Genomic DNA, 24,313 nt, shown 5'->3' on the forward strand with positions numbered 1-24,313 from the left:
CGCTCGCTCCAATCATAACGCCTCGCCTCCGCTCCTCACCAATCGCCACCGGCGGGGCGGTGGCCAATCCCCCACCGGCCGCCCACAGGGGCGGGCCGCTCCGCGGCCAATCGGGAAGAGGGAAGCGGGAAAAGGGGGCGGGGCAGGGACCCAAGCCTGGGAATAAAGGAGCCAGTCGCAGCCGAGCGAGAGGCCGCTGCAGCCAATCAGAGAGAAGAAGGGTGGCTTCGGCACGCCCCCAAAGCGCGGAGGGATGGAACAGACCATTCCGGGCCGGGGGGGGGGGGAGAGTGGGAAATCCTACCGCGCCCTGGGCGGGGGGGGGGGCACTGCCCTGTCCCACAATGCCCCGGGGCTGGGGACTGCCCGAACTCCTGGGCCCCTGGGCCAAGGCCAGGCGGAAACATGCCAGCGTCACGCGTGTGGTGGTGTGTGGTGGCGTGGCGGTGCAGCGCCGCACCCAGAGCAGTCTTTATTGCCCGCCCATACCCACGCGTGGCTGCGGGGGCGCTGGCCTGTCCGTGCGGGTCACCGCCGGGGCAGGGCGAGGGGCCCCCCGGGGGACGGCGCGTCTTCGGGTGATGCAGCACCCACAGTTGCTGGAGCGCCCTTGGTTGATGCAGCACCCCCGGGTGATGGAGAACCGCCAGGTGCTGGAGCACCCCTGGGTGACAGAGCATCCCCGGGTGACGCAGCACCGCCGGTTGTTGGAGCACCCCCGGTGGCGGAGCATCCCCGGGTGACGCAGCACCGCCGGTTGTTGGAGCACCCCTGGGTGACAGAGCATCCCTGGGTGACACAGCACCGCCGGTTGTTGGAGCACCCCTGGGTGACAGAGCATCCCTGGGTGACACAGCACCGCCGGTTGTTGGAGCACCCCTGGGTGACAGAGCATCCCCGGGTGATGCAGCACCGCCGGTTGTTGGAACACCCCCGGTGGCGGAGCATCCCTGGGTGACGCAGCACCGCCGGTTGTTGGAGCACCCCTGGGTGACAGAGCATCCCCGGGTGACGCAGCACCGTCGGTTGTTGGAACACCCCCGGTGGCGGAGCATCCCTGGGTGACACAGCACCGCCGGTTGTTGGAGCACCCCCGGTGGCGGAGCATCCCCGGGTGACGCAGCACCGCCGGTTGTTGGAGCACCCCCGGTGGCGGAGCATCCCCGGGTGACGCAGCACCGCCGGTTGTTGGAGCACCCCCGGTGGCGGAGCATCCCTGGGTGACGCAGCACCGCCGGTTGTTGGAGCACCCCCGGTGGTGGAGCATCCCTGGGTGACGCAGCACCGTTTGTTGTTGGAGCATCCCCGGGTGACGCAGCGCCCCCAGGTGATGGAGAACCTCCAGGTGCTGGAGCACCCCCTGGGTGACGGAGCATCTTCGGGTGACACAGCACCACCGGTTGCTGGAGCGCCTCGAGGTGACCCAGCCCCCCGCACCCCCAGCCCCAGGCAGGGGGAGCCGGGGGCAGGGCAGGGCAAGGACCCAGGCGTCCGGGCGCCCCCGGGGCGGTGCTGGCTCAGTGGGTGCCGGGGGGCTCGGCCTCGGAGGCGAAGAGCTCCTTGTAGAGCGGGGGGAAGGCGGTGTGGAGCACCCCGGGGTGCCGGCGCCGGAAGGCCTGCAGCTCCTCCACGTGCTGCGAGCACAGCGCCCGCAGGCGCCCCTTGGGTGGCAGCTGCCGCCCGGACAGCACACACGGGTCACCCCCGGCACACGCGGGTCACCCCGGCACACACTCGTCACCCCCGGCACATGGGCAGCCCGCGGGGAGGGGGAGGGACAGGGACGTCACGCGTTGGCTCCGCCAAGGGGACGCTGCCGTGACCCCAGCGCCATGCAGCAGGCTGGGCATGCACCGAGCTGGCATGTCTCAGCCCCGCGCCCATGGCACCCCACACCCTCATGGCCGTCCCATGGCCCCCTCACCCAATGGCACCCCCCCACTCTATGCCCCCCCCACGGTTCCCCCCACCCTATGACACCTCCAAGGGCACCCCCCCACCCTATGTCACCCCCATGCCTCATGGCACCCCCTATGGCTCCCCTCATCCCACAGCACTCCATGCCCCACAGCACCCCCATGGCCCCTCTGTAACCCTCCCCATGCCACCCCCACCCTATGCCCCCCTGTGCCCCAGGGCCCCCTCAAAGCCCCGTGACACCCCCGGCCCCAGCCCACCTTGGCCAGGATGCCCTCGCGGTGGGTCTTGCGGAGCAGGAGGCGGAAGGCGACTTCCAGGTCTCCCTGCAGCCGGGCCACCTTTGCCCGCTCCTGCAGCCACGGGCGGTCTGCGGGGATGGGACGGGACAGGGACAGGACATGGATGGGGACAGGCAAGGGGACAGGCATGGGATGGGGACAGGATGGGGATGGGGACAGGATGGCAGAGCAACAGGACGGGGACAGGCATGGGAGGGGGATGGAAACAGGGCTGGCATGGACATGGGGACAGGGACAGGATGGACATGGGGATGGGGATGGGGACAGGACAGGGACACAGGGACAGGATGGGGACAGCACACATGAGGGCACCTTGCAGCGCCACCTACCACCAGCACCCAGCACTACCCCAGCCAGCACAGCCCCCTCCCGCCCCTCCCACTGGGAAACTCAGAAGGATTTTAGGATAAAACCATGGGAATTTGGTCAAATCCTTGTCTGGGCTTCTGCTGGGGTGGAGGAGGACCAAAGGGGAGGGAAACCAAGGCACAGGACAGGGGCGGGAGGGAAACCGAGGCACGGCACAGGCGGCCCTCACTGGCGTTGACGAGGACGAGGGCGGTGAAGAGGGCCACCTCGCTCTCGGAGAAGTGCAGCGAGCAGAGGCTGTGCGCGAAGTCGAAGATGGAGCTGATGAGCTCGGGGCAGCCTGGCGAAGGGAGCCCTTCGTTAGCACCCTTCATTAAGGCCCGCCGGCCCCCAGCCCGCCCCACCACCGCCCCTACCCAGGGACTTGAAGAGCTCCGGCCCAGCAAATTTGCCCTCGAAGAAGACGGTCCGGTTGTCCGAGTTGAAGGCCCGGCACATCCTCACCAGCACCACCTCCATGGCGCCTGCGCGAGCCCCTGAGCGCGGGCCGGCGGTGCCAGGGCAGGGGACGGTGGCACTGGGTGCCAGGTCCCCCCCAGCACTGCCAGGGGCTGCTCAGGGCTGGGCTCGTGCCCGAGCGTCCCTGACCCCCAGCAGAGCATCCCAAAGGGACCGTCACCCCCCTGGTGGCACCAGAGCACCCTGAAGGGACCATCACCCCCATGGCACCAGAGCATCCCCTCAGGACTGTCACCCCCAATGGGATCAGAGCACCCCAAAGAAACCATCACCCTCCCAGTGGCACCAGAGCATCCCCTGGTGACCATCACCCTATCATCTCTGGGTAGAGCATCCCTTTGAGACCCGTCACTCGGGGATGCTGGGATGGGTCCTGCAGGGATGCGGGGACAGTAGTAACCCCCAGGCTGGGGACAGAGGATGGTGGGGACCCTGGGGGTGGGGACAGGGGATGACAGGGACCCTGGCCACAGTGTGGGGATGGTGGGGACCCCAGGGTGGGGAATGGCAGGGACCCTGACCAAAGTGTGGGGACAGCGGGGACCTCAGGGCTGGGGCCAGGGGATGGTGGGGACCTTGAAGCTGGGGACAATACCCCAGGGCTGGAGGTACAAAAGGTAGAGGATGTTGGGGACACTGGCTGTGGTGTGGGGACATCAGAGACCTCCGAGCTGGGGCCGGGGTGGTGCAGGGGACAGGTGGCCAGCCCGCTATGGCACCATACCCGCCTTGAGCAGGATGATCTGGTCATTCTGGCAGAGCTCCATGAAACCGCCCATGCGCTTAGCGAACTCCACCACGTGCTGGATGGCCTCGGTGATGCGGCAGGCGCAGCGCTCCCACATCTCCTCCGTGGACTGCGCGGCACCGCATGTCACCCCCTGCCGGCCTGCGGGACTGTCCCCACCAAGCACCCGGCCACATCACTGCCCCCTGCTTGGCCCCCAACCTGGTCTCACCTTCTTCTGGTAGGCGCCGACCTCGTCACGGGAGAAGGTCTCCCAGCGCCGGAGCTGCAAGTCGTCGGTGTGGAGCTGGCATGTTTCCTGGTGTGACTTGAGGACATTCTGGGTAAGACGCTCTGTGGGGATGTGGTGGTCATGGTGGCACAGGTACAGGATGGGGACATGGCTGTGGGCCCTCCCCAGCATGGCCCTGGTCCCTACCTTGTCCTCAAGCCATGTAACTACCCCCACCAGTGATGGAGCCAGGTGCCGTGTGCTGGTTGAACTGGGTTCCACCAGCCTGTGGCACCCATCAGTGATGGAGCCAGGTCCCACCAGCACATGGTATGCATTGAGCCAGGTCCCACCAACCCATGGCACCCATTGAACTGGGCCCCACAGCACATGGCACCCATCAGTGATGGAGCCAGGTCCCACCACCGTTTGGCACTCATCAAGCCAGGTCCCAATAGCCTGTGGCACCCATTGGTGATGGAGCCAGGTCCCACCACTGTTTGGCACCCATCGGCTATGGAGCCAGGTCCCACAGCATGCGCACCTACTGGCAATGGAGCCAGGTCCCACCAGCCCGTGGCACCCATCAAGCCAGGTCCCACTGGTATCTGGCACCCACCAAACCAGGTCCCACCAGCCCATGGCACCCGTCAACTCACCGATGTCCACAAGGGAGGTGGTGGGGGGCTCCAGGAGGCTGCAGACACCGGTGTAGGAGTCGAGGGCGTCCCCAGGTCCCTCGGGGCCCCGCTTGGCCCCAGTCGCCCGGGCAGGCTCCAGCTGGGGCTCAGGCGCTGGCTGGGGCTCGAGGCCACCCAAAGCGCCTGCTCTGCCCTCCGCCTTGCCAGGCTCGGGGCTGGCATGGCGGGCGAGGGGGCGCAGCGACTCGCCGAAGCGGCCGTGGGTGGCCGAGGGCACTGGCGGGTGGCCCCGGCGCCCCAGGGCCAGCGGCCCCGCAGCGAGCCCCAAGGTGAAGGCCGTGGCACCCGGCTCAGCGCCCCTCTCCCGCTCCCGCTCCCGCTCCCGCTGCTCCAGCTGCTGCTGCACCTCAGCGTGCAGCCGGTCCCGCTGCTTCTTGGACATGCGCCCGAACTTGACGGCTGCAGGCACACGGCAGGTGTGCAAAAGTGTGTGCACATTATGGGTGCACGCGGTGCACAAACACATACAAGATATGCATGCACTGTGGGTGCGTGTGGTGGTGCATCGTGGTTGTGTGTAGTGCGTGAACACCTGCAAGTGCGTGTGTGCCTCATGAATGTGTGTGGTGCACGAGCACGTCCAAAATGTGTGCGCTGTGCGTGCGTGAGGTACATGAACATGGGTTGCAAAATGGGTGCGCATCACGGAGGCATGTGATGCACAGGCATGTGCAAAGTGCGTGTGCATTGTGGGTGAGTGTTGTGTGTGCCATGCATGAACAAGTGCAAAGCACACGTGTGCATCATAGGTGCGTGTGGTGTGCACGAAGGTCTGTAAAGTGCATTTGTGCGTTGTGGGTGTGTGTGTGGTGCATGTGTGCAGCAGGTGAGGCATGAATACCTGCGCTAAGTGCCCGTGCGTTGTATGCGTGCGAGTGCAGTGCATGGAATTATGTGTAAAGTGCATGTTGGCAGAATTTGTGGGGGATACCTGATCACGCGTGCACAGTACACGTGTGCTGTGAGTGGTTCATGCACACCTGTGCAAAGTAGCCGTGTGCTGTGTGTACACGCGATGCACGAACACGCCTGCAAAGTGCATGTGTGTAGAGCATGTTTATGTGTGTGCATATACGTGTGTGTGTGTGTGTGTGTGCGTGCGGGCACGTGGTCGCCCCCGGTGCTGCCCTACATGTGCTGGCCGGCTCCCCGCGACCTACATAGCTGCCGTGCTGGGGCTTTCCGGCCCCACGCGTGCTGCGCGGCGGCCCTACCGCTGGGCTTCCTCCGGCTGCGCCGGCCCCGGCCCCACCGTTTCCTCCTGCGAGGGCGGCCATGGGCCACCGTGTCCCCCCGAGGGTGTCGCATTGTCCCTGCTTGGGGACACACGGCGGGGAGGCGTTGCCTCGGGGTTGCAGCAGACTCTGCTCAGCCCTGGGGGCCGCTGGGGTGGTGGCGCCTTGGGTGGGGAAAAGCACCTGGTTCTGGATGGGCAGATGCACCCGGCTCTGGGGTGCTGGGGAAAGGGACCTAGCTGTGGGGTGGGGAGATGCACCCGGATCCAGGGTGGGGAGATGCACCCAGGGCCGGGGTGGGGACATGCACCTGGGTCTGCGTGGGGAGATGCACCCAGGTCCAGGTGGGGAGAGGCAGCCGGGCCCGGGTGGGGCGGCAGGGGGCCGGGGGCGCGGGCACTCACCGTCCCGTGACATGCCGAGGCGCAGGCACTTCTGGAGGCGGCAGTGCTGGCAGCGGTTGCGGCTCGCCCGGTCGATGGGGCAGTTCTGCTGGCGGCTGCAGGCGTAGCTCAGGCTGCTCTGCTGGCTCCGCCGGAAGAAGCCCTGCGCACCCAGGGGTCAGAGTGGGCCGGGACCCCTGGCTGGGACCCCCGGCCCTGGACCACCTGGCCGGCCCTGGGCACTCACCTTGCAGCCCTCGCAGGTGATGACGCCGTAGTGGATCCCCGAGGACTTGTCCCCGCAGATCTTGCAGGGGATCACCTCGATCTGGGCTGCCGGTGAGAGGGGCAAAGTGTGGGCAGCAGCTCCTGGCCCACAGCGGGTCCCCCAGGGGGCCATGCGTGCCACCCATGGACTCACATGTCCCCCATGGGCTCCTCTGACCCCTATGGGACCATGCATGCCACACATGTTCTCATGTGTCCCCCATGGGCTCATGTGTGCCCCACAGCCTTGCGTGTCCCCCGTGGGACCATGCAAGCCACCCATGTTCCCACGTGTCCTCCGTCTGCTGACGTGTCACCTATGCGCTCACGTGTCCCCTATGGGATTTTATGAGCTACCCATGTTCCCACATGTTCCCCATGGGCTCATGTCACCCCATAGGCTGACGTGTCACCTATAGGCTCACGTGTCCCCATGGACTCACATGTTCCCATGACACCACATGTCCCTGTGAGCTCACGTGTCCCCCATGGTCTTACAGGACCCCTATGGGCACACGTGTCCCCTATGGGCTCACATGCCCCCCCACGGGGTCCCCTGTCCCCACAGGACCCTATGTGCCCCCTGTGGGCTCTCCTGTGCCCCATGGTCCCACGCGTCTCCATGGGCCCACACATGTCCCCCAGGGGCTCCCATGCCCCCCCAGCACCCACCCACCCCGCACGTGTGTGCAGCCCTGCGCCCCGGCCGCACCACCCCGTCCCCGTCCCCGTCCCTGTCCCCCACCCCGAGCTGGGCAGCCCCGGGCACCGCCCGGATGCCTGGGTCCCCGCCACCCCCCAGGGAATCGGCACAGGAGGGCCCTGCCCGGACGCCTGGGCCCGCGGGGCAGCCGGGGCCTCGCTGGAACCGCAGCGCCAGCCGGCGCCTGCGAAGCCGCAGCGGGGACGCGGCCCCACCTCGCGGGAAAGCGCCCGGCGCTGGGCGTAAACACCCACCCCGGGGGCACCTGGCTGTAAACACCAGCGGGGGGTGTGTGTGTGGGGGGGGGACTCGGTCATAAATACCCGCCCAGGGGCACCTGGCTGCAAATACACACCGGGGAGGGGGTGGGATGGACACCAGAGTGGGGGGGGGCAGGCTGGAGCCAAGGGGTGCCAGAGCTGGGGGGACACCAGAGCCAGGGAGGGGGGACACCAGGCCTGGGGGATGCCCCACTGCCTGGACACCTGCATATGCACAGGCTTGCACACGCTTGTGTGTGCTCTTGCACACACACACACGTGCGCGCACACACACGCTGACAGCTGTTTGTGCCTGCTTGTACATGGTCACACACGCTTGTGCACGTGTGTTAGCTCCCATTTGCACGTGCTCGTGCACACTCACACCTGCCTGCACATGCTTGTGCGTATACATGCATACCTGCATATCCTTGTGCACGCTTGCACATGCTTGTGCATCTATGTGCATGCTCACACGTCTGTGCACACTTCTGCATGCACACACATGCTCATGCACCCTTGTGCACAATCATGCACACTCCTATGCCCTTCCTTGCATATGCTTGGGCTTGCTCAAACACGCTTGTGCAAGAGCACACATCCTTGTTCACGCTCGCACACGCTTAGGCACACTCGCACTCACTTGAGCGTGCTCACACAAGCCTGTGCATGCGTGTGCACATGCGTGCCCACACACGTACGCACCCACTCGCACCTCTTCCTCCCGGACACAAATCCGCTTCGTCGGCTTTTTCCACGCGACCCACTTTTGGCGCCGGGCGCCGCGGCCCAGCCCGGCGGCCGCCCTCACATCCGGCACCGGGGGGCCGCGGCGAGGCCGGGTGGCCCCAGGGACCCCCGTAGCGGCGCAGGGCGAAAAGCCCCAGGAGGCGGCGCAGAGCCGGTGGGAATTCGGCCTTTGGGGCTTTGAGTCAGCCCGGGGCGCCGGCGCCCGCATTAGTCAAAGCGGCGGCGCCGGTGCTGCCAGGAAGCGCCGCTTTCGGGTGCCGCTCCTGCCGGGAAGCCGCGAGCGAGAGGTCGCCGAGGTCTCGCCGAATTCCCCCCCACCGCTGCCCCGGCGGCACCCACCGCCCCGGCACCCACCGCCCTGGCAAACACCACCCTGCCGCCGACCCCCGGGCACCGGCCGGCACCCGCCGCCCCTGCACCCATGGGCACCTGCCAGCACCCACCATCCAGCACCCGCTGGCACCCGCCGGCCCTGAGATGGGGAGAGGGTGGGAAGTGTGTGCACCTGCCCCGGCACGGCGCAACGCGGCACAGCCAAACGCGCCACGGCGCAGCGCTGACAAACATGGTGCGGCACATGCAAACATGCCACGGCACCAGCAACCACACTGCAGCACATGCGAACACGCCACAGCACATGCAAACACACCACGGTACATGCAAACGCCACAGCACATGCAAACACACCACAGTACATGCAAACGCCACAGCTCATGCAAACATGCCACAGTACATGCAAAAATGCCACGGCATCAGCAAACACCCCAGCAGGAATCACACTACAGCACATGCAAACACGCCATGTCACAGCGCAGCCAACCCAGCCCCGGGTGCAGGACACCTGGGTCCCCAGGGAGGAGGAGGGGGTGGGAGGAAGCCAGCTGGACCCCCAAAATCCATGCTCCCTCCAGTGCCTGGGGCGAGGCGCTGCCCTGGCCGTGCCGGCTCTCCCCAGGTGCGGGACCGGGCTCAGGTGTCCGGGACCCTGGGCACCCAGGGGCTGGACCGTGCTCAGCCCTGCATCAGCCCCGCGTTCCCTGCCTGACCCCCAGCCGCAGGGGTGGCGTCCCAGGATGCCTGGGCCCCTTTGCCGGCACAGCCCCGGAGCCGCCCAGCACTGCCGGGGTGTGCGGAGCACCGAGCCCCTGCCTCGGTTTCCCTGGGGCCCGGCGAGCTGGGGTGCAGTGCAGGGTGATTGCAGCCGGGGTGCAGCGCTGGGGGGGGGGCAGCTGCGTCTGAGCAGTGCGGGGCTGCAGCTAGCTGCAGTGCGGGGGCTGCAGGGCAGCACAGGGGGGCTGGGGGTACGGGGGGGCCGAGGCTGGGCGCAGGGCAGGGGCCGCGGGTGCGGGGGGGCTGAGGCTGGGCGCAGGGCAGGGGCTGGGGGTGCGGGGGGGGCTGAGGCTGGGTGCTGCGCGGGGGCTGCAGCTGGGGCCGGGGAGCAGCACGGGGCGGCCGCAGCCCCCAACCGTGTGCAGCGGGCTGGGGTCACCCGCCTCTCCCCCCGCCAAGCGTGTCCCCCTCGGCGTCACCTGCGCCCGGCCCCGCGCACCTGCCAGCCCCGACCACATCTAACACGCGTGTTCCCGCGCCGCCGCCGCGGCACCCGCAGGTGCACAGGCTGGGGGGGGAGTGGGGGGTCCCTGTCGGGCTCTCTCCACACACACGGACACACATGTCCCCACAGGGACACGGCAGAGCTTCGCAGGGCACCCCAAGCCAGTGCAGCAGTGGTGCCAGCAACATGTGTGTGTGTTTGCACACACATGTGTGTTCGCACATGTGCACATGTGTGTAAAAAGCAGCAGAGGACAACGTAGTGATGTGAGCCGTGTGCACAGCAGCAGACGTGTGCGTACTGGGGACATGCAATAACATGTATGCACACCCGGCGGTACATTGCAGCACCCAGTGACACATGGGCTTGCACAGTATCACATGCACCTGGCAACACGCGGAGACATGCAATAAAACACCTGCACATGCTGTAACATACTGCTACGCAGCCTGACGTGTGTACACGCACAGCAGCACACGGCACCCTGCACAGCCCCGTAGCACACCTGGCTGTGCCATCACACGCATGTCCTCGCTGGAACATGCTACAACACGTCTGCAAATGTCTGAAAATATGTTTGCCCCTGCCGGGGCGCCCCGCAGCACACCGTCACACACCTGCACCCGCTGCCACGCGCTGGTCCTGGGCGCTGGCTCCGCTCCGACGTTCGGTCACGGTGCCTTCGCAGCAGGACCCCTGAGGGACCCAGGCGTCCGGACTGCCCCCACCCCGCAGGGTGCACAGCATGCATGTGTGTCCTCGTGCAAGTGTGTGCACGCTCACACGTATGCGCATACCTGCTCGCACACACTTGCCTGCCCCCGCGCTCACATGCACGCAGGCTCGCAGGCAGGATCCCCGAGGCGTCTGCATGTACATGCAGCCTAATCGGTGTTTGCACAGCTACGCAAGCAGTCTTGCACGCACAACCACATGCATGTGCTGGCTTACACACTCACCCACGCATGGATGCACATCCTCACACGCACATACACGCTTGCACAAACACACGGCCTCTCCCACAAATGCGCACACTTACATACGGTCTCCCGTGCTGGCATGCACACATACCTGGTGTGGCATGCTTGCACAGGCTTGCATACATGCCTGCATGCTCCTCAACACCTGCATGCACACACGCCTGCTCACACACACTTGCACACATGCAGGCATGCTCCCACATGCTTGCATGTACACATGCCTCCTTGCACATGCTCCAACATGCTTGCACACAAGCATGCCCACTCCACATGCTTGCAGAAAAACATATCCACTCCCACACGCTTGCACGTATACATGCCTGCTCGCACATGCTTGCACGCATGCATGCAGGCTCCCACATGCTTGCATGTACATATGTCTGTTCCCACTAACTCTCACACACTTGCACAAACACATACCTGCTCCCACACGCTTGCACAAGCACAGACCTGCTCACTCGAGCACAAACCCACTTGCACGAGCACATACCTGCTTGTACACACTTGCACAAGCACAGACCTGCTCACTCGAGCACAAACCCACTTGCACGAGCACATGCCTGCTTGCACACGCTTGCACGAGCACAAACCCACTTGCACGAGCACAGTCGCTCGCACGCACTGGCACACACCACACCCGCACGAAACCCCGCGGCCCCGCGCACGGCCCTACCTCGCATGGCGGCGGCACGGCACGGCACGGCGCAGCGGCCCCGCGTTATAAGGGCGCCGCGGCCCCCCCGGCATCCTGCCCCCCCGGCATCCTGCCCCCGGCCCCACGCACTGGAAATTTCCGACTTTCCACGGTGCGGGCGGCCCCACAGGGGGAAACTGAGGCACGGAGGGGCAGCGCGGGGACCCAGGCATCCAGGTGGGCCCCCCGCCCCCCCTGGCCCGCAAACCTGGTGACCCCGGTGGCATGGGGCAGGGACCCAGGCGTCCGGGCGCGCTAACCTAGATTCCCTCTGCCACCCCCGACCCAGGCTGGAAACCCCCCCTCGGGGCGGAGGGGAGGCAAGAACCCCCCCCCCAAGCGAAGCAGGGCGAGCCCAGGCGTCCGGGCTGCTCTGAACCTCCAGGCTTGGCCCCACCCAGGGGGTGCAGGACGCCTGGGTCCCCTTCGTGGGGCTCAGCTCTTCCCTGAGCTGCTGTCCCGCACCCTCCTCCGGAGTGCAGCAACGGGACCCCCCCCCGCATCCACATGCACCCTCCTCCGGGGTGCAGCAATGGGACCACCCCCCCCCGCACCCACATGCACCCTCCTCCGGGGTGCAGCAACGGGACACCCCCCCCCCCGCATCCACATGCACCCTCCTCCGGGGTGCAGCAATGGGACCACCCCCCCCCGCACCCACATGCACCCTCCTCCGGGGTGCAGCAACGGGACACCCCCCCCCCCGCACCCACATGCACCCTCCTCCGGAGTGCAGCAACGGGACACCCCCCCGCATCCACATGCGCCCTCCTCCGGGGTGCAGCAACGGGACCCCCCCCCCCCCGCATCCACATGCGCCCTCCTCCGGGGTGCAGCAACGGGACACACCCCCCCCCCCCGCATCCACATGCACCCTCCTCCGGGGTGCAGCAATGGGACCACCCCCCCCCGCACCCACATGCACCCTCCTCCGGGGTGCAGCAACGGGACCCCCCCCCCCGCACCCACATGCGCCCTCCTCCGGGGTGCAGCAATGGGACCCCCCCCCCCGGCACCCACATGCACCCTCCTCCGGGGTGCAGCAACGGGACCCCCCCCCGGCACCCACATGCACCCTCCTCCGGGGTGCAGCAACGGGACCCCCCCCCCCCGCACCCACATGCACCCTCCTCCGGAGTGCAGCAACGGGACACCCCCCCGGCACCCACATGCGCCCTCCTCCGGGGTGCAGCAACGGGACCCCCCCCCCGCACCCACATGCACCCTCCTCCGAGGTGCAGCAACGGGACCACCCCCCCCGCACCCACATGCACCCTCCTCCGGGGTGCAGCAACGGGACCCCCCCCCCGGCACCCACATGCACCCTCCTCCGGGGTGCAGCAACGGGACCCCCCCCCGGCACCCACATGCGCCCTCCTCCGGGGTGCAGCAATGGGACCCCCCCCCCGCACCCACATGCACCCTCCTCCGGGGTGCAGCAACGGGACCCCCCCCCCCGCACCCACATGCACCCTCCTCCGGAGTGCAACAACGGGACCACCCCCCCGCACCCACATGCACCCTCCTCCGGAGTGCAACAACGGGACCACCCCCCCCCCCGCACCCACATGCACCCTCCTCCGGGGTGCAGCAACGGGACCCCCCCCCGCACCCACATGCACCCTCCTCCGGGGTGCAGCAATGGGACACCCCCCCCCCCGCACCCACATGCACCCTCCTCCGGGGTGCAGCAACGGGACACCCCCCCCCCGCACCCACATGCACCCTCCTCCGGAGTGCAGCAACGGGACCACCCCCCCCGCACCCACATGCACCCTCCTCCGGGGTGCAGCAACGGGACCACCCCCCCCGCACCCACATGCACCCTCCTCCGGGGTGCAGCAATGGGACCCCCCCCGGCACCCACATGCACCCTCCTCCGGGGTGCAGCAACGGGACACCCCCCCCCCCCGCACCCACATGCACCCTCCTCCGGGGTGCAGCAACGGGACACCCCCCCCCCCGCACCCACATGCGCCCTCCTCCGGGGTGCAGCAATGGGACCCCCCCCCCGGCACCCACATGCACCCTCCTCCGGGGTGCAGCAACGGGACACCCCCCCCCCCGGCACCCACATGCACCCTCCTCCGGGGTGCAGCAACGGGACCCCCCCCCCCGCACCCACATGCACCCTCCTCCGGGGTGCAGCAACGGGACACCCCCCCCCCGCACCCACATGCGCCCTCCTCCGGGGTGCAGCAATGGGACCCCCCCCCCGGCACCCACATGCACCCTCCTCCGGGGTGCAGCAATGGGACCCCCCCCCCGGCACCCACATGCACCCTCCTCCGGGGTGCAGCAACGGGACACTCCCCCCCCCCGCACCCACATGCACCCTCCTCCGAGGTGCAGCAACGGGACACCCCCCCGGCACCCACATGCACCCTCCTCCGGGGTGCAGCAATGGGACCCCCCCCCGCACCCACATGCACCCTCCTCCGGAGTGCAGCAACGGGACCCCCCCCCCGCACCCACATGCACCCTCCTCCGGGGTGCAGCAACGGGACCCCCCCCCCCGCACCCACATGCACCCTCCTCCGAGGTGCAGCAACGGGACACCCCCCCGCACCCACATGCACCCTCCTCCGGGGTGCAGCAATGGGACCCCCCCCCGCACCCACATGCACCCTCCTCCGGAGTGCAACAACGGGACCACCCCCCCCCCCCGCACCCACATGCACCCTCCTCCGGGGTGCAGCAACGGGACACCCCCCCCCCCCGCACCCACATGCGCCCTCCTCCGGGGTGCAGCAACGGGACACCCCCCCGGCACCCACATGCGCCCTCCTCCGGGGTGCAGCAACGGGACCCCCCCCCGGCACCCACATGCACCCTCCTCCGGGGTGCAGCAATGGGACCCCCCCCCCGCACCCACATGCACCCTCCTCCGGAGTGCAACAACGGGACCACCCCCCACCCCGGCACCCACATGCACCCTCCTCCGGGGTGCAGCAACGGGACACCCCCCCCCCGCACCCACATGCACCCTCCTCCGGGGTGCAGCAACGGGACCCCCCCCCCCGCACCCACATGCACCCTCCTCCGGGGTGCAGCAACGGGACCCCCCCCCCCGCACCCACATGCACCCTCCTCTGGGTTCACCATTGGGACTCCCCGCACCCCTCTGCACAGCCGGCCCCATGGGGACCTTGGGGGGGGGGGTCCCGCATCCCCTGGGTGGGGTCCCATGGTGGGTTGTAGGACTCAAGTGTGGGTCTTTCTCGTGACACACCACCCTGCAAAGAAGGGCGAAAGGGGTTCGCTGGGACCCCTGGGACAGCCCTAACCCGGGGACCCCCAGCTCGGGACCCTCCACCCTGGGGACTACAGGACACCCACCCCAGGGACCTCAAGGACCCCCATCCTGAGGACCCCCCCCCACCCCAGGAAGTCCAGCCCCACCCCGAACCGCTCACCCCATGTTTCATAGCCAGCAGCTGAAGCGGACCCAGGTGTCCGGGCCCCACCGGCTGCCTCGCTCCCATCTCAGACCCAAAACTAGGACCCAGGTGTCCCCACAGCCCGGCCTCCCCCACCCCGGCTCTCCCCATTTGGCCCTGCTCCCCAGCTGGCCCTGTCGTGCCACGGATGGATCCTGTGGGAGATGGCTCTGGAGGGCTCCAAGAGAGCTGGTTGCTATTCTGGGATCCCCTCCTGGACTAGCCTGGAACGGGTTAGGGATGACTGGAGCCAGCTGGCCATACCCACGTCCATGGGCTCTGGTGGGATGCACCCATGGGGCTGAGGGAGTTGGCCGACGTCGTTGCAAGACAACTCGCAATCATTTTGGAAAGGCGGTGGAGATCAGGAGTGGTCCCTGAGGGCTGGAAGAAAGCCAATGTCACCCCAGTCTTCACAAAGGGCAAGAAGGAGGATCTGGGGCACCACAGGCCGGTCAGCCTCACCTCGACCACTGGGGAATTGATGGAGCAGCTCATCCTGGAGACATTCCCAAGCAGCTGAAGGACAAGAAGGTGATGGGGAGCAGTCAGCATGGGTTCGCCAAGGGGAGATCACGCTTGACCAACCCCATGGCCTTCAATGGTGGGATGATGGGCCAGGTGGGGCACTGCTCTCCCAAGGCAGGGAGAGCAGCGGATGTTATCTACCTTGACTTCAGGAAGGCTTTTGACACTGATTCCCATGACATCCTCATGGGCAAGCTGGTGACGCAGGGGCTGGATGAGCGGACAGTGAGGTGGGTTGGGAGCTGGCAGAATGGCAGGGCTTGGAGGGTTGTGACCGGGGCGCAGAGTCCAGCTGGAGGCCTGGAGCTAGCGGTGTCCCCCCGGGGTCAGGGCTGGCTCCAGTGTCGTTCAGCTTACTCATCAGTGATCTGGAGGAAGGGACAGGGCGCACCCTCAGCAAGGCTGCCGATGGCCTGGAACTGGGAGGAGCAGTGGGTGCACCCCAGGGTGGGTCCCAAGGACCTGGCCAGGCCAGAGATGGGCAGAGGAACCTCCCGAAGGTCCACCAAGGCAAGTACCTGCCCTGGGGAGGAGTGACCCAGGCCAGCAGCATCAGCCAGATGCCTGGGTCCCTTAGCTGGGCCAATCCTCTGTGCCTCAGTTTCCCCATGTTGTCTCCCAGCCATGGGGACAGGGTCCCTGCAGGATGCTTGGGTTCCCAGCCCACCCGTGCCTCGGTGTCCCCTGAGTGACAGGGGCCACCTCAGCCCTCCCTCCTCCCCGCCAGAGAATACAGACAGGAGGGGACCCAGGCGTCCGGGGCTCCCCTCCGGCCCCAGCCCTGGTCTGCAGGGGCATAGAGGCCCATGCGGTGGCACCAGGCAGGGACATGTGTCCCCTTGGGTGGCACTGCCAGGCAGGTGGCACCCATTGAGGTCTTGTGGGTGACACCCGTGGGTGACACGTGGCAAGACCCCATGGGTGACACCCTACGAGGCTTCGAGGGGGCACTGTGGGGTGGGGGCCACTGGGTGACACCCCGTGGATGACACCCAATGGGTGGCACCACTGGCAGGTCACACCCGCTGCTGTGTGGGTGGCACCCTGGGGGAGGGGCACTGCCGAGGGCCCCACGGGTGACACGGATGGGGCAGCGCCAACTCCCCCTGCCCCATGCCAGCCAGGGCCACCCTGGCAGGGGAGCCGCCGTGCCCGGCCCCCGAGGCGAGCGGCTCCGGGCCCGGCCCCTCGCACCTCGGCCCCATCCGGCCGCAGAGACGCCGGCAGGGGAAACCGCGCTCCCACGCCGCGGTCGGGGACAGCGAGGGGCTTCCCCCCGCGGCGCGGGGCGGGAAACGGGGCGCTGGGCCCCTTTTGCCCCCCGGGCCCTGAGGGGTTAACACGCCTGGGACGAGGACAGACAGGAACAGGGGCAGGGATGGGGACAGGGACGGAGGCAGCCCGGACCCCGCTGGGCCCAGTTCCCCGCGGAGCTTTGGTCCCCGGGGCGGCTCCATCCTGGATGCCGGGGCCACCCCTTCGCGCAGAGCCCAGTGGCACCGGGAGCCGCCCCGGGGGCAGGTTTCGTAGCGCCGCCACAAGCCACGAGCACTCGCGTCCCCGAGATGCTTTATTTCCACGCTACTTCGCGCTCCCAACAGACGAGCCCGGGGCCCGGCGCGGAGATGCCGGAGGGGGCCGCACCTCCCGGCCACGGCACGGCAGCGAACGTGGGTAGGTGCTGGCCCTCGCCGCTCCTGCGGGGCTGAAGCAATTTTGGGTGTCTCCCTCCTCTCGGAAAAATGGGACCTCCTGGCCTTTTGGCAAACAGCCACAGCCCCTTTCATCCCACCAGTGCTGTCAGAAACATGGCTAATTCCTACTGAAAACATCAATAAATATTAAGTATATTCCTTGTCAATTTAGGTGCTGGTGTTCGCTCCACAACCCCCAGCTCTGCCTAAAACAAGTCGTTTAGTACTCTGCAAATGTCCCCCCTGGGCCAGGCACCACTGGTTGCTTCAGGGAAACTGAGGCACAAGGCTGAGGTGCCGACAGGCATCTCCCTCCAGTTTCTATCCAATATGGGTTTTTCTGGCTGCTCCGAAGCTGCCTCGAATGCACTGGGATGATGCTGGTCCCAGTGGCAGGGACGAGGTGTCGCGTGGGGAACCGGACCTGGGCAGGAGCAAGGGAGAAGCGCTGCGGGAAGCATCTTTGGGGTGGCAGGGAGGGTGCATGCCTTCGCCCGGAGACATGGGAGCGCTGCGACGGAGCGGGGCGGATCTGGGCGGCTGTGACCAACGGCATTCGGGGGCCCGGAGAGCCGGAGCTGCCCCCAGCCTCATGGGGCCTACTGGCAGCTAGCCTGCTGCTTTTGGGACGTGGTGGCATCCAGCTGGATAAAGAGAGCTAAAAACAGAGAAGGAGGAAAAAGGAGGATGACTCATTAACGGACAGCAGGGAGAAGCAGGGACTGTAGCCGCTGGCGAGACAGCGCTGTCCCGGGACGTTTCCAACACTGCTGCCAGCTCACGGGGGTCCGGTCACGGCCTGAGCGTGGAGCTTGCAGATAGGGCCGGCGTGTGACGGCATGCGATGGCGTGACACGGCGTGACGGTGACATGGCAGGGCTCTGGCGCCCTCTCCCGACTGCCAGTCTCCGACTCTCTGGGCTGCACTGGAGCTTAACGGGGTCTCGGGGGTAAAGCCCCTGCCAGTGCTCACTCCGAGCCCTTTGCACCCCCAGGAGAGGCAGGGAAGAGCCACAGATCCCTGACAATTCCCCTTCCCCAGGCTCCCTCCACTTTTAAGCGCCTGAAACGGGGAAGATGAGTTTCAGCACTGCCCTGGCCACTCCCACCCCAGAGCCGGGTCCCCATCGTGACGCGGAGCGCATCTTTACCCGTCGCCTCCGCGTGGAGGGTGCCACCGTCAACGCTCTGCACTTTACAGGACAGAAAGACTTTCCGGCCCTCCACTTTGTCCACCTTGCTGTCCACGAGCACCACGGAGCCCAGCGGGACGGGGCTGTGAGGAGAGAGCACCCCAGGGAAGGGGCTCCGTTGGAAAGAGCACTGAACCGAGCCCCAGCGTTGCTGATCAGCGCCAAAGGAAGAGCCGCGGATGGAGAACGGCGCTTCCCCTGCTTGGGGGCTCGTCCTGGCTCCCGCCCTCCCCCAGGGACATTCAGGAAGGTCACTCACTTTACGTAGTTGATGCTGAGGTTGGCCGTCATCACCCTCCCCGCCACGAAGATGGCGCAGCTCCCTATCGTGCTGTCGATGATGGTGGCGATGGAGCCACCGTGGGCAAAGCTGGGGGCCGCAGGGGGAAGGAAGGGTTGAGAATGAGCCTGGAGGGAGAAAATCTGCCGCATGCTAGCTGAAGGTAGGGGGGCTTCAGCGAGCTCTTACCCGGGATGCCCCTCCAGGTAGGAGCCGGGCTGGAACAGACACACGACCCTTTTCTCCAAGGCGTTCAGGAACATCACATACTCGAAGCCCACGCCTTCGGCGTCAATGCTGCGAAGGAAGAGGCGTGTGCCCTCCTTCTTCTCTTGCACCAACTTCATCGATTCTGCCAAGGCACGAGAGAAGAGCCCAGGTTAGAAGCAAAACGGAGGGGAGAGCATCACACCAAGCCTTTCACCAAGTCCCTGGCTTGTTATAAGGGTTATTTTTCACGCGTGGGGGCTGTCTGCATTCCCCAAGCCTGCAGAGGACATGCTGGGAGGCAGTTCTGCTTAGGCCCACTGGGGAGATGTGACTCAGCGATGATTTAACTCAGCGATGAGGGTTTGCTCTGCCTCAGCAGCAGAAATCCATGAAAATTGCAGCCATGAGCCCAGATGCAGGGAAACCCAGGAGGGAGGGATCTGTGGGTGCTGATTTTTAAACTGATTTAAATTCCTGTTTTCCTGGCACTGCAAAGGGCACAAGCTGCTTGCAGGGCACCAGCAGAAGAGAGGAATGCCTGTGGGGAACAGCAGACCAACACCATGGCACAGACCGCAGGGAACAGAGGTTGTTTTGGCCCAAACTACGCCCTGCTGCTGTTTCCAGGGAGCTCTAATGTCACCCTAACAGGCTCTGCCCTGACAGGGGAAGGCTGAGGGTCTAATTCAACACGCCCTCTGGTGCCAGTCCCAACAGATGCTCCACGGTCACAGCTGCCAGGTGACAACTACAAGGATGGTATCTCGAGCTTCCCAAGACACCAGAGCTACCATCGGGGATGTTTTAGAGCCAGGCAAGGGCCAACTGTGGCCAGGAAGAGGCCCGGGAAGCACGTGAGCATGGCAGAAGCAAAGTGTCACTCGCCGGGTCGTGCCGTGAGCTGGTGACACACGGCAGCGGCATGCGGCAGGAGACACCAAAGGGCCTTGCCTGGGATATGATCGAGGATGTTGTTGTAGGAGGGAATCCTCTTCCACAGCCCGTCCTTGGTCATCTCCAGGAACCTGTTGTACAAGTCCAGCATGTCCTGGCTCCAGCTGGCATTGGGCAGGGCGTAATCCTTCGGCTGGCCCAGCTGCGAGTACAGGGCCTGGATAGATCGGGAGAGGCGCACAGTGAGCAGCTACGCCCCCGATCCCTTCGCACACGCTCCCCGCACCTAGTCTATAAGGAGCAGCTCTGCTCCTGGTTGTGCTTTCGACAGCAGAACCCAGCACTGCACGTTTTAACCACCATCAATTCACCTTTAGCTCCCCCGCCTGCTTTGGCCGGAGCTGCAATTCCTCTGCCAAAGAGTTAAGGAGGTTTTCCGAGATATGTGCGAGGCAGAACAAGCCTCCCCGCCCATGAATCCTGCCAGGTGAAAGTTGTTTTCGTGACAGCCTGGCAGAGTCTTTGACGGATGAACTAAACAGGAAACAATTTCAAGCATTCCCTGAGGTGTGTGGGGGGGAAAACTATTGTTTCTGCCCTCTTAGTCACTGTACCCAGTGAGAAACATGCAACAGCTTCACGAAAGCAGCAATTCTCCTGAACAAAGAGAGGATTTATCCCCATGCTGAACGAGCCAAGCCTCGCTGTTACTAACAGCGGTTGTGAAACCACCGCTGTTACTAACAGGGGTTGTGAAACCACCTGGGGCGGGGAACAGAGATCAACCGCTGCTCACAGTCCACCGCTGCTCACAGTGGCTTTTCGCATCGATCCAACCCCAGGGGAGCCCTGACACTGGCACAAGGGTTTTTCTGACCGAGCAGCCAGTTTGGGATGTTTCAGCCGCCCTGCTCCGAGCAGGAGTTACCTCCAGGGGGATTTAAGCCCAGAGATTGATTCACAGTTGCGCAGCCCGGGTGTTTCTGCCAGCGCGGCGCCCACATGGCGCCCGGCTGACGGTGGAGTGCCCGTCCCCGCCACCGAGGGCTCCGAACGTCACCAGCGCCGGGGCAGCACCAGCCCGGCAGCCGGGGCCGGGAGAAGCCCCCCGGGCCCGTTCGGCCTCCGAGGGACCTTTATCCCACGTGCGCCCTTGTGAGCTGCCACCGCGCCGGAGCCGAGGGACACAGGGGACGCCGCGACCTCCCCGCGCGGCGGGACGCGGCCGCTGTCGCGCTCGCCCCCGGGCGCGGTGAGCGGGGGCGACCCGGGCCCGACGCGCAGCCCCCGGGCGGCAGCACTCACCGCGGCGCCCCGGGGCGGGCAGGGGCGGGCGGGGGGGCTGGGCCCCGGCGCCCCCCAGCCCCTCGCGGCCCCGGGAGCCAGGCCGGGCTGCCGGCGGGGGGCCAGCACCTGCCCCAGTGCCCCGCACCGCCTCCACATGGCTCCCTCCGGGCCGCCGCCGATGTCACGCCGGGGCGGCGATGTCACGCCGGGGTGGTGATGTCACGCCGGGGCGGCGATGTCACGCCGGGGCGGTGACGTCGCTCCTGCTCGCGGACGACAGGCGGTGATGGCGCTCCTGGTTCTGGGGGCCTGGCCGTGACGTCCCCCCGTCAGCTGGGCCTGGTGCCGACGTCACTGCTGGCAGTGATGTCACTTGCGCTCGCTGGGCCCTGGAGGTGACGTCACTCCGTCAGTGAACGGTCCAGTGCCCACGTCTCGCCGGTGGCAGCCGGGTCCCCCCCCGGGTGACCTTCGACCCCCGGTGACCTTCGACCCCTCCCGGGCCCCCCCAGCGCCGAGGGGGCGCTCGCCCCGCCCCCGCCCCCTCCCCCGTGACCTTCCCGTGACCTTCGACCCCGCCCCGCGCTCCCCTTCCTCACCCCGAGGCACCGCTTCCAGCGCCGCGCCGGAGCGTCCTGACGTCACGCGCCCGCCCCGTGACGTGCGTGACGGCGAGGGCACGCCCACTGCCCGCCCCGCGCGCCCGAGGGGCGGGGCCGCGCGCGCCGTTGCCGGGGCGGCGGCGGGGCCCTGCGGAGCCCTCGGCGCCCCTATGGAGCCCTATGGAGCCCTGTGGGCACCTATGGGCGCCCCTGTGGGCCCCTCTACACCCCGGCACACCCCTCCGGACACCTGTAGACCCCGCTACAGCCCCGTGGACCCCTGTAGGCTGCCCCATAGGGCCCTGTGCGGGCATCTATAGACCCCTGTGTACACCACAGACCCCTATACAGCCCTGTGCCAGCCCAAAAAAACTCCGTGGGCCAAAAAAACGCGATGGACCCCTATAAAACCCTGCACAGCCCTGTAAGAGCCCTATACAGCCCTATGCATCTCCGCCCAGCCCTGTCCGGGCCCTATACACAGCCTTGTAGGGGGCCTGTACATCCTGCACAGCTCCCTACAGCACCTATAAACCCCTACACGTCCCCATACAACCCTTAGGAACCCTAAGGCCTTTACAGGCCCTATAGCCTGGCCTTTACAGGCCCTATAGCCCCCTAGAGACCCTGTACACCCCCATACATCCCTGTACACCCCATACATCCCTATGTGAGCCCTGTACACCCATATCCAGCCCTATACGGGCCTATACAACCCTATACAACCCATATAGCCCTGCTCAGGCTCTAAACAACTCCATATACACCTATACACCTCGCACAGCCTTGTATAGGCCCTATACAGCCCTCAGAGCACCTTTGTGTCCCTATGAATGCTCTACATCACTACACAATGCTGTAGACCCCTATACACCCCTATACACCCCTGCATAGCCCTGTATGTCCCTTATATCCTACACCCGGCACAGCCCTGTACAGGCCCTATACAACCCTAGGAATCCCTATATAGCCCTATACACACTGCACAGCCCAGTATGGGCCCTGCACAACCCTATACCCCCTCATACACCCTGCACAGCTGTCTATGGGTCTTATACACCCCTATAGACCCCCTACAGACCTGTGTGGGCCTTTCACCCCTAGGGACCCCTAGAGACCCTGTAGAGGCCCTGTATGAGCCCTATACACCCCTACGCACAACTGTAGCTACCTATGCAACCCGCTCAGCCCTGTGCAGGCCCTAAACACCCCTATAGATCCCTATACATTCCTGTGTGAACCTCATACAGCCCTATTCACCCCATACACTCTGCACAGCGCTGCATGAATCCCATATGTGCCTAAACACCCCTATACACTCTGCACAGCTCCCTACAGCCCCTGTACAACTCTTCATACCCCTATATACATCTCTATACCCCTACACACCCTGCAAAGTCCTGCACAAGCCCTATATATCCATATATATCCCATGCAACCCAAACAGCCCTGTGTGGGACCTATACACCCTTATACACTCCTAGAAAAAGCTGTAAACCCCATACAGCACACACTGACTTGTATAGCCCCTATATACCCCTAGAGACCTCTTTACACTCTGCAAAGCCCTATGTGGGCCTTATACACCCCTACACACTCTATATGCCCCATACACACCTACAAGGCCCCACAAAAATCCATACAGCTATACACACCCCTATAGAGCTCTTTACACCCTGCAAAGCCCTGTACAGGCCCTGCACACCCCTACACACTACTCTATGGTTCTCTATAGCACCTATAGGCCCCCTATACACCTCTGAACAGCCCTGTACAGGTCCTATACACCTCTACAATTTTCTGTGGCACCTATAGACCCCCCTAGACACCCCTGCTCAGCTCTTTACCAGCCGTGTACACACTTATGTACCCCTATAGAACCCTGTACAGCCCCTATACACTGCTGTACACCCCTGCACAGTCCTTACAGATGTCTATACAGCCTCTGAACACCCCCAGACATGGGCCTATACAGCCCTGTACATCTCTCGTCCATCTGCACCCCTGCCCCCTGCACACCGCCTTGCACATCCCTGGCTGGGGGATGTCGACACCCCTTGGTCTGGGGGCACCAGCTCTGGCACCCATTGGCTCTGGCACCCACCAGCTCTGAGCACTCCCCTCCCCCCCACTCCGTCGCTCCTAGGCTCCAGCACCCATCGGTTCCGGGCCCCCCTTCCCCAGCTCCAGCACCCTTCAGCTCCAGCACCCTTCAGCTCTGGGCTCCCCTTCCCCAGCTCCAGCACCCCTGGGCTGCGTTGCTGCTGGGCTGCTGAAGCATCTGCTGCTCTGGCACCCGTGGGTGGTGGCGGGGCCGGGGGGAGGCAGGGGTGACTCATGCGCAGCCCAGCCAGCCCCGTCGCTGCAGCAACCACCGCTGTTTGGGCCAAACACGCTGAATCACCGAAGCCAGGCGCCGCCGCGGGCAGTGGGGCCTCGGGGCGCCGGCCCAGGCGCCCCACGGCCCAGCAGGGCAGGGATGCCTGGGTCCGCTGCATGCCAGTGACCTTGCACATATGCACGTGTCTATGTGTGTGCATGGGCACGCATGTGTGTGTGCATGGGTGAGTGTGCATCTGTGTATGCATGTGTCTGTGAACACGGGTGCGCATGTATGCAGGCACGCACATGCATCTGGCTGAATGCATGCA

The 24,313-nt window shown here is 65.8% G+C and overlaps 2 protein-coding genes and 1 long non-coding RNA gene across 8 annotated transcripts; all 3 read right to left on the reverse strand.

Moving 5' to 3' along the window:
- Positions 1-426: 426 nt before the first annotated feature.
- On the reverse strand, positions 427-11,614 carry RORC (RAR related orphan receptor C). 6 transcript variants are annotated; one of them, XM_068922226.1, is made up of 11 exons: positions 10,658-11,496; positions 10,478-10,556; positions 6,573-6,658; positions 6,347-6,488; positions 4,666-4,703; positions 4,007-4,128; positions 3,772-3,904; positions 2,945-3,064; positions 2,758-2,868; positions 2,178-2,287; positions 1,395-1,673 (listed from the first exon to the last, which is right to left on the reverse strand). In XM_068922226.1, exons 1-11 carry the CDS (start codon positions 10,737-10,739, stop codon positions 1,518-1,520), a joined length of 1,179 nt encoding a protein of 392 aa, XP_068778327.1. In that variant the 5' UTR covers positions 10,740-11,496; the 3' UTR covers positions 1,395-1,517. The 6 variants fall into 6 exon arrangements, with proteins under 6 accessions (XP_068778322.1, XP_068778327.1, XP_068778326.1 ...); XM_068922225.1 differs by lacking the exons at positions 10,478-10,556; positions 10,658-11,496 and adding an exon at positions 11,514-11,613 and having other exon boundaries at positions 4,666-5,106; XM_068922221.1 differs by lacking the exons at positions 2,945-3,064; positions 10,478-10,556; positions 10,658-11,496 and adding an exon at positions 11,514-11,614 and having other exon boundaries at positions 427-1,673.
- A 3,049-nt stretch (positions 11,615-14,663) lies between these two features.
- LOC104139341 (uncharacterized) lies at positions 14,664-15,878 on the reverse strand. Its single transcript, XR_011136652.1, has 4 exons — positions 15,644-15,878; positions 15,440-15,493; positions 15,239-15,358; positions 14,664-14,770 (listed from the first exon to the last, which is right to left on the reverse strand). It is a non-coding gene; the product is annotated as an uncharacterized lncRNA (long non-coding RNA).
- Positions 15,879-17,054: 1,176 nt separating this feature from the next.
- On the reverse strand, positions 17,055-20,777 carry LOC104139779 (acyl-coenzyme A thioesterase THEM4-like). Its single transcript, XM_068921936.1, has 7 exons — positions 20,702-20,777; positions 20,145-20,323; positions 19,831-19,990; positions 18,859-19,021; positions 18,649-18,759; positions 18,348-18,472; positions 17,055-17,854 (listed from the first exon to the last, which is right to left on the reverse strand). Exons 1-7 carry the CDS (start codon positions 20,775-20,777, stop codon positions 17,796-17,798), a joined length of 873 nt encoding a protein of 290 aa, XP_068778037.1. The 3' UTR covers positions 17,055-17,795.
- Positions 20,778-24,313: the final 3,536 nt, after the last annotated feature.

Source organism: Struthio camelus, chromosome 30 (genome assembly GCF_040807025.1).
Source record: "Struthio camelus isolate bStrCam1 chromosome 30, bStrCam1.hap1, whole genome shotgun sequence".
In the NCBI taxonomy this organism is placed as follows: Eukaryota; Metazoa; Chordata; class Aves; order Struthioniformes; family Struthionidae; genus Struthio; species Struthio camelus.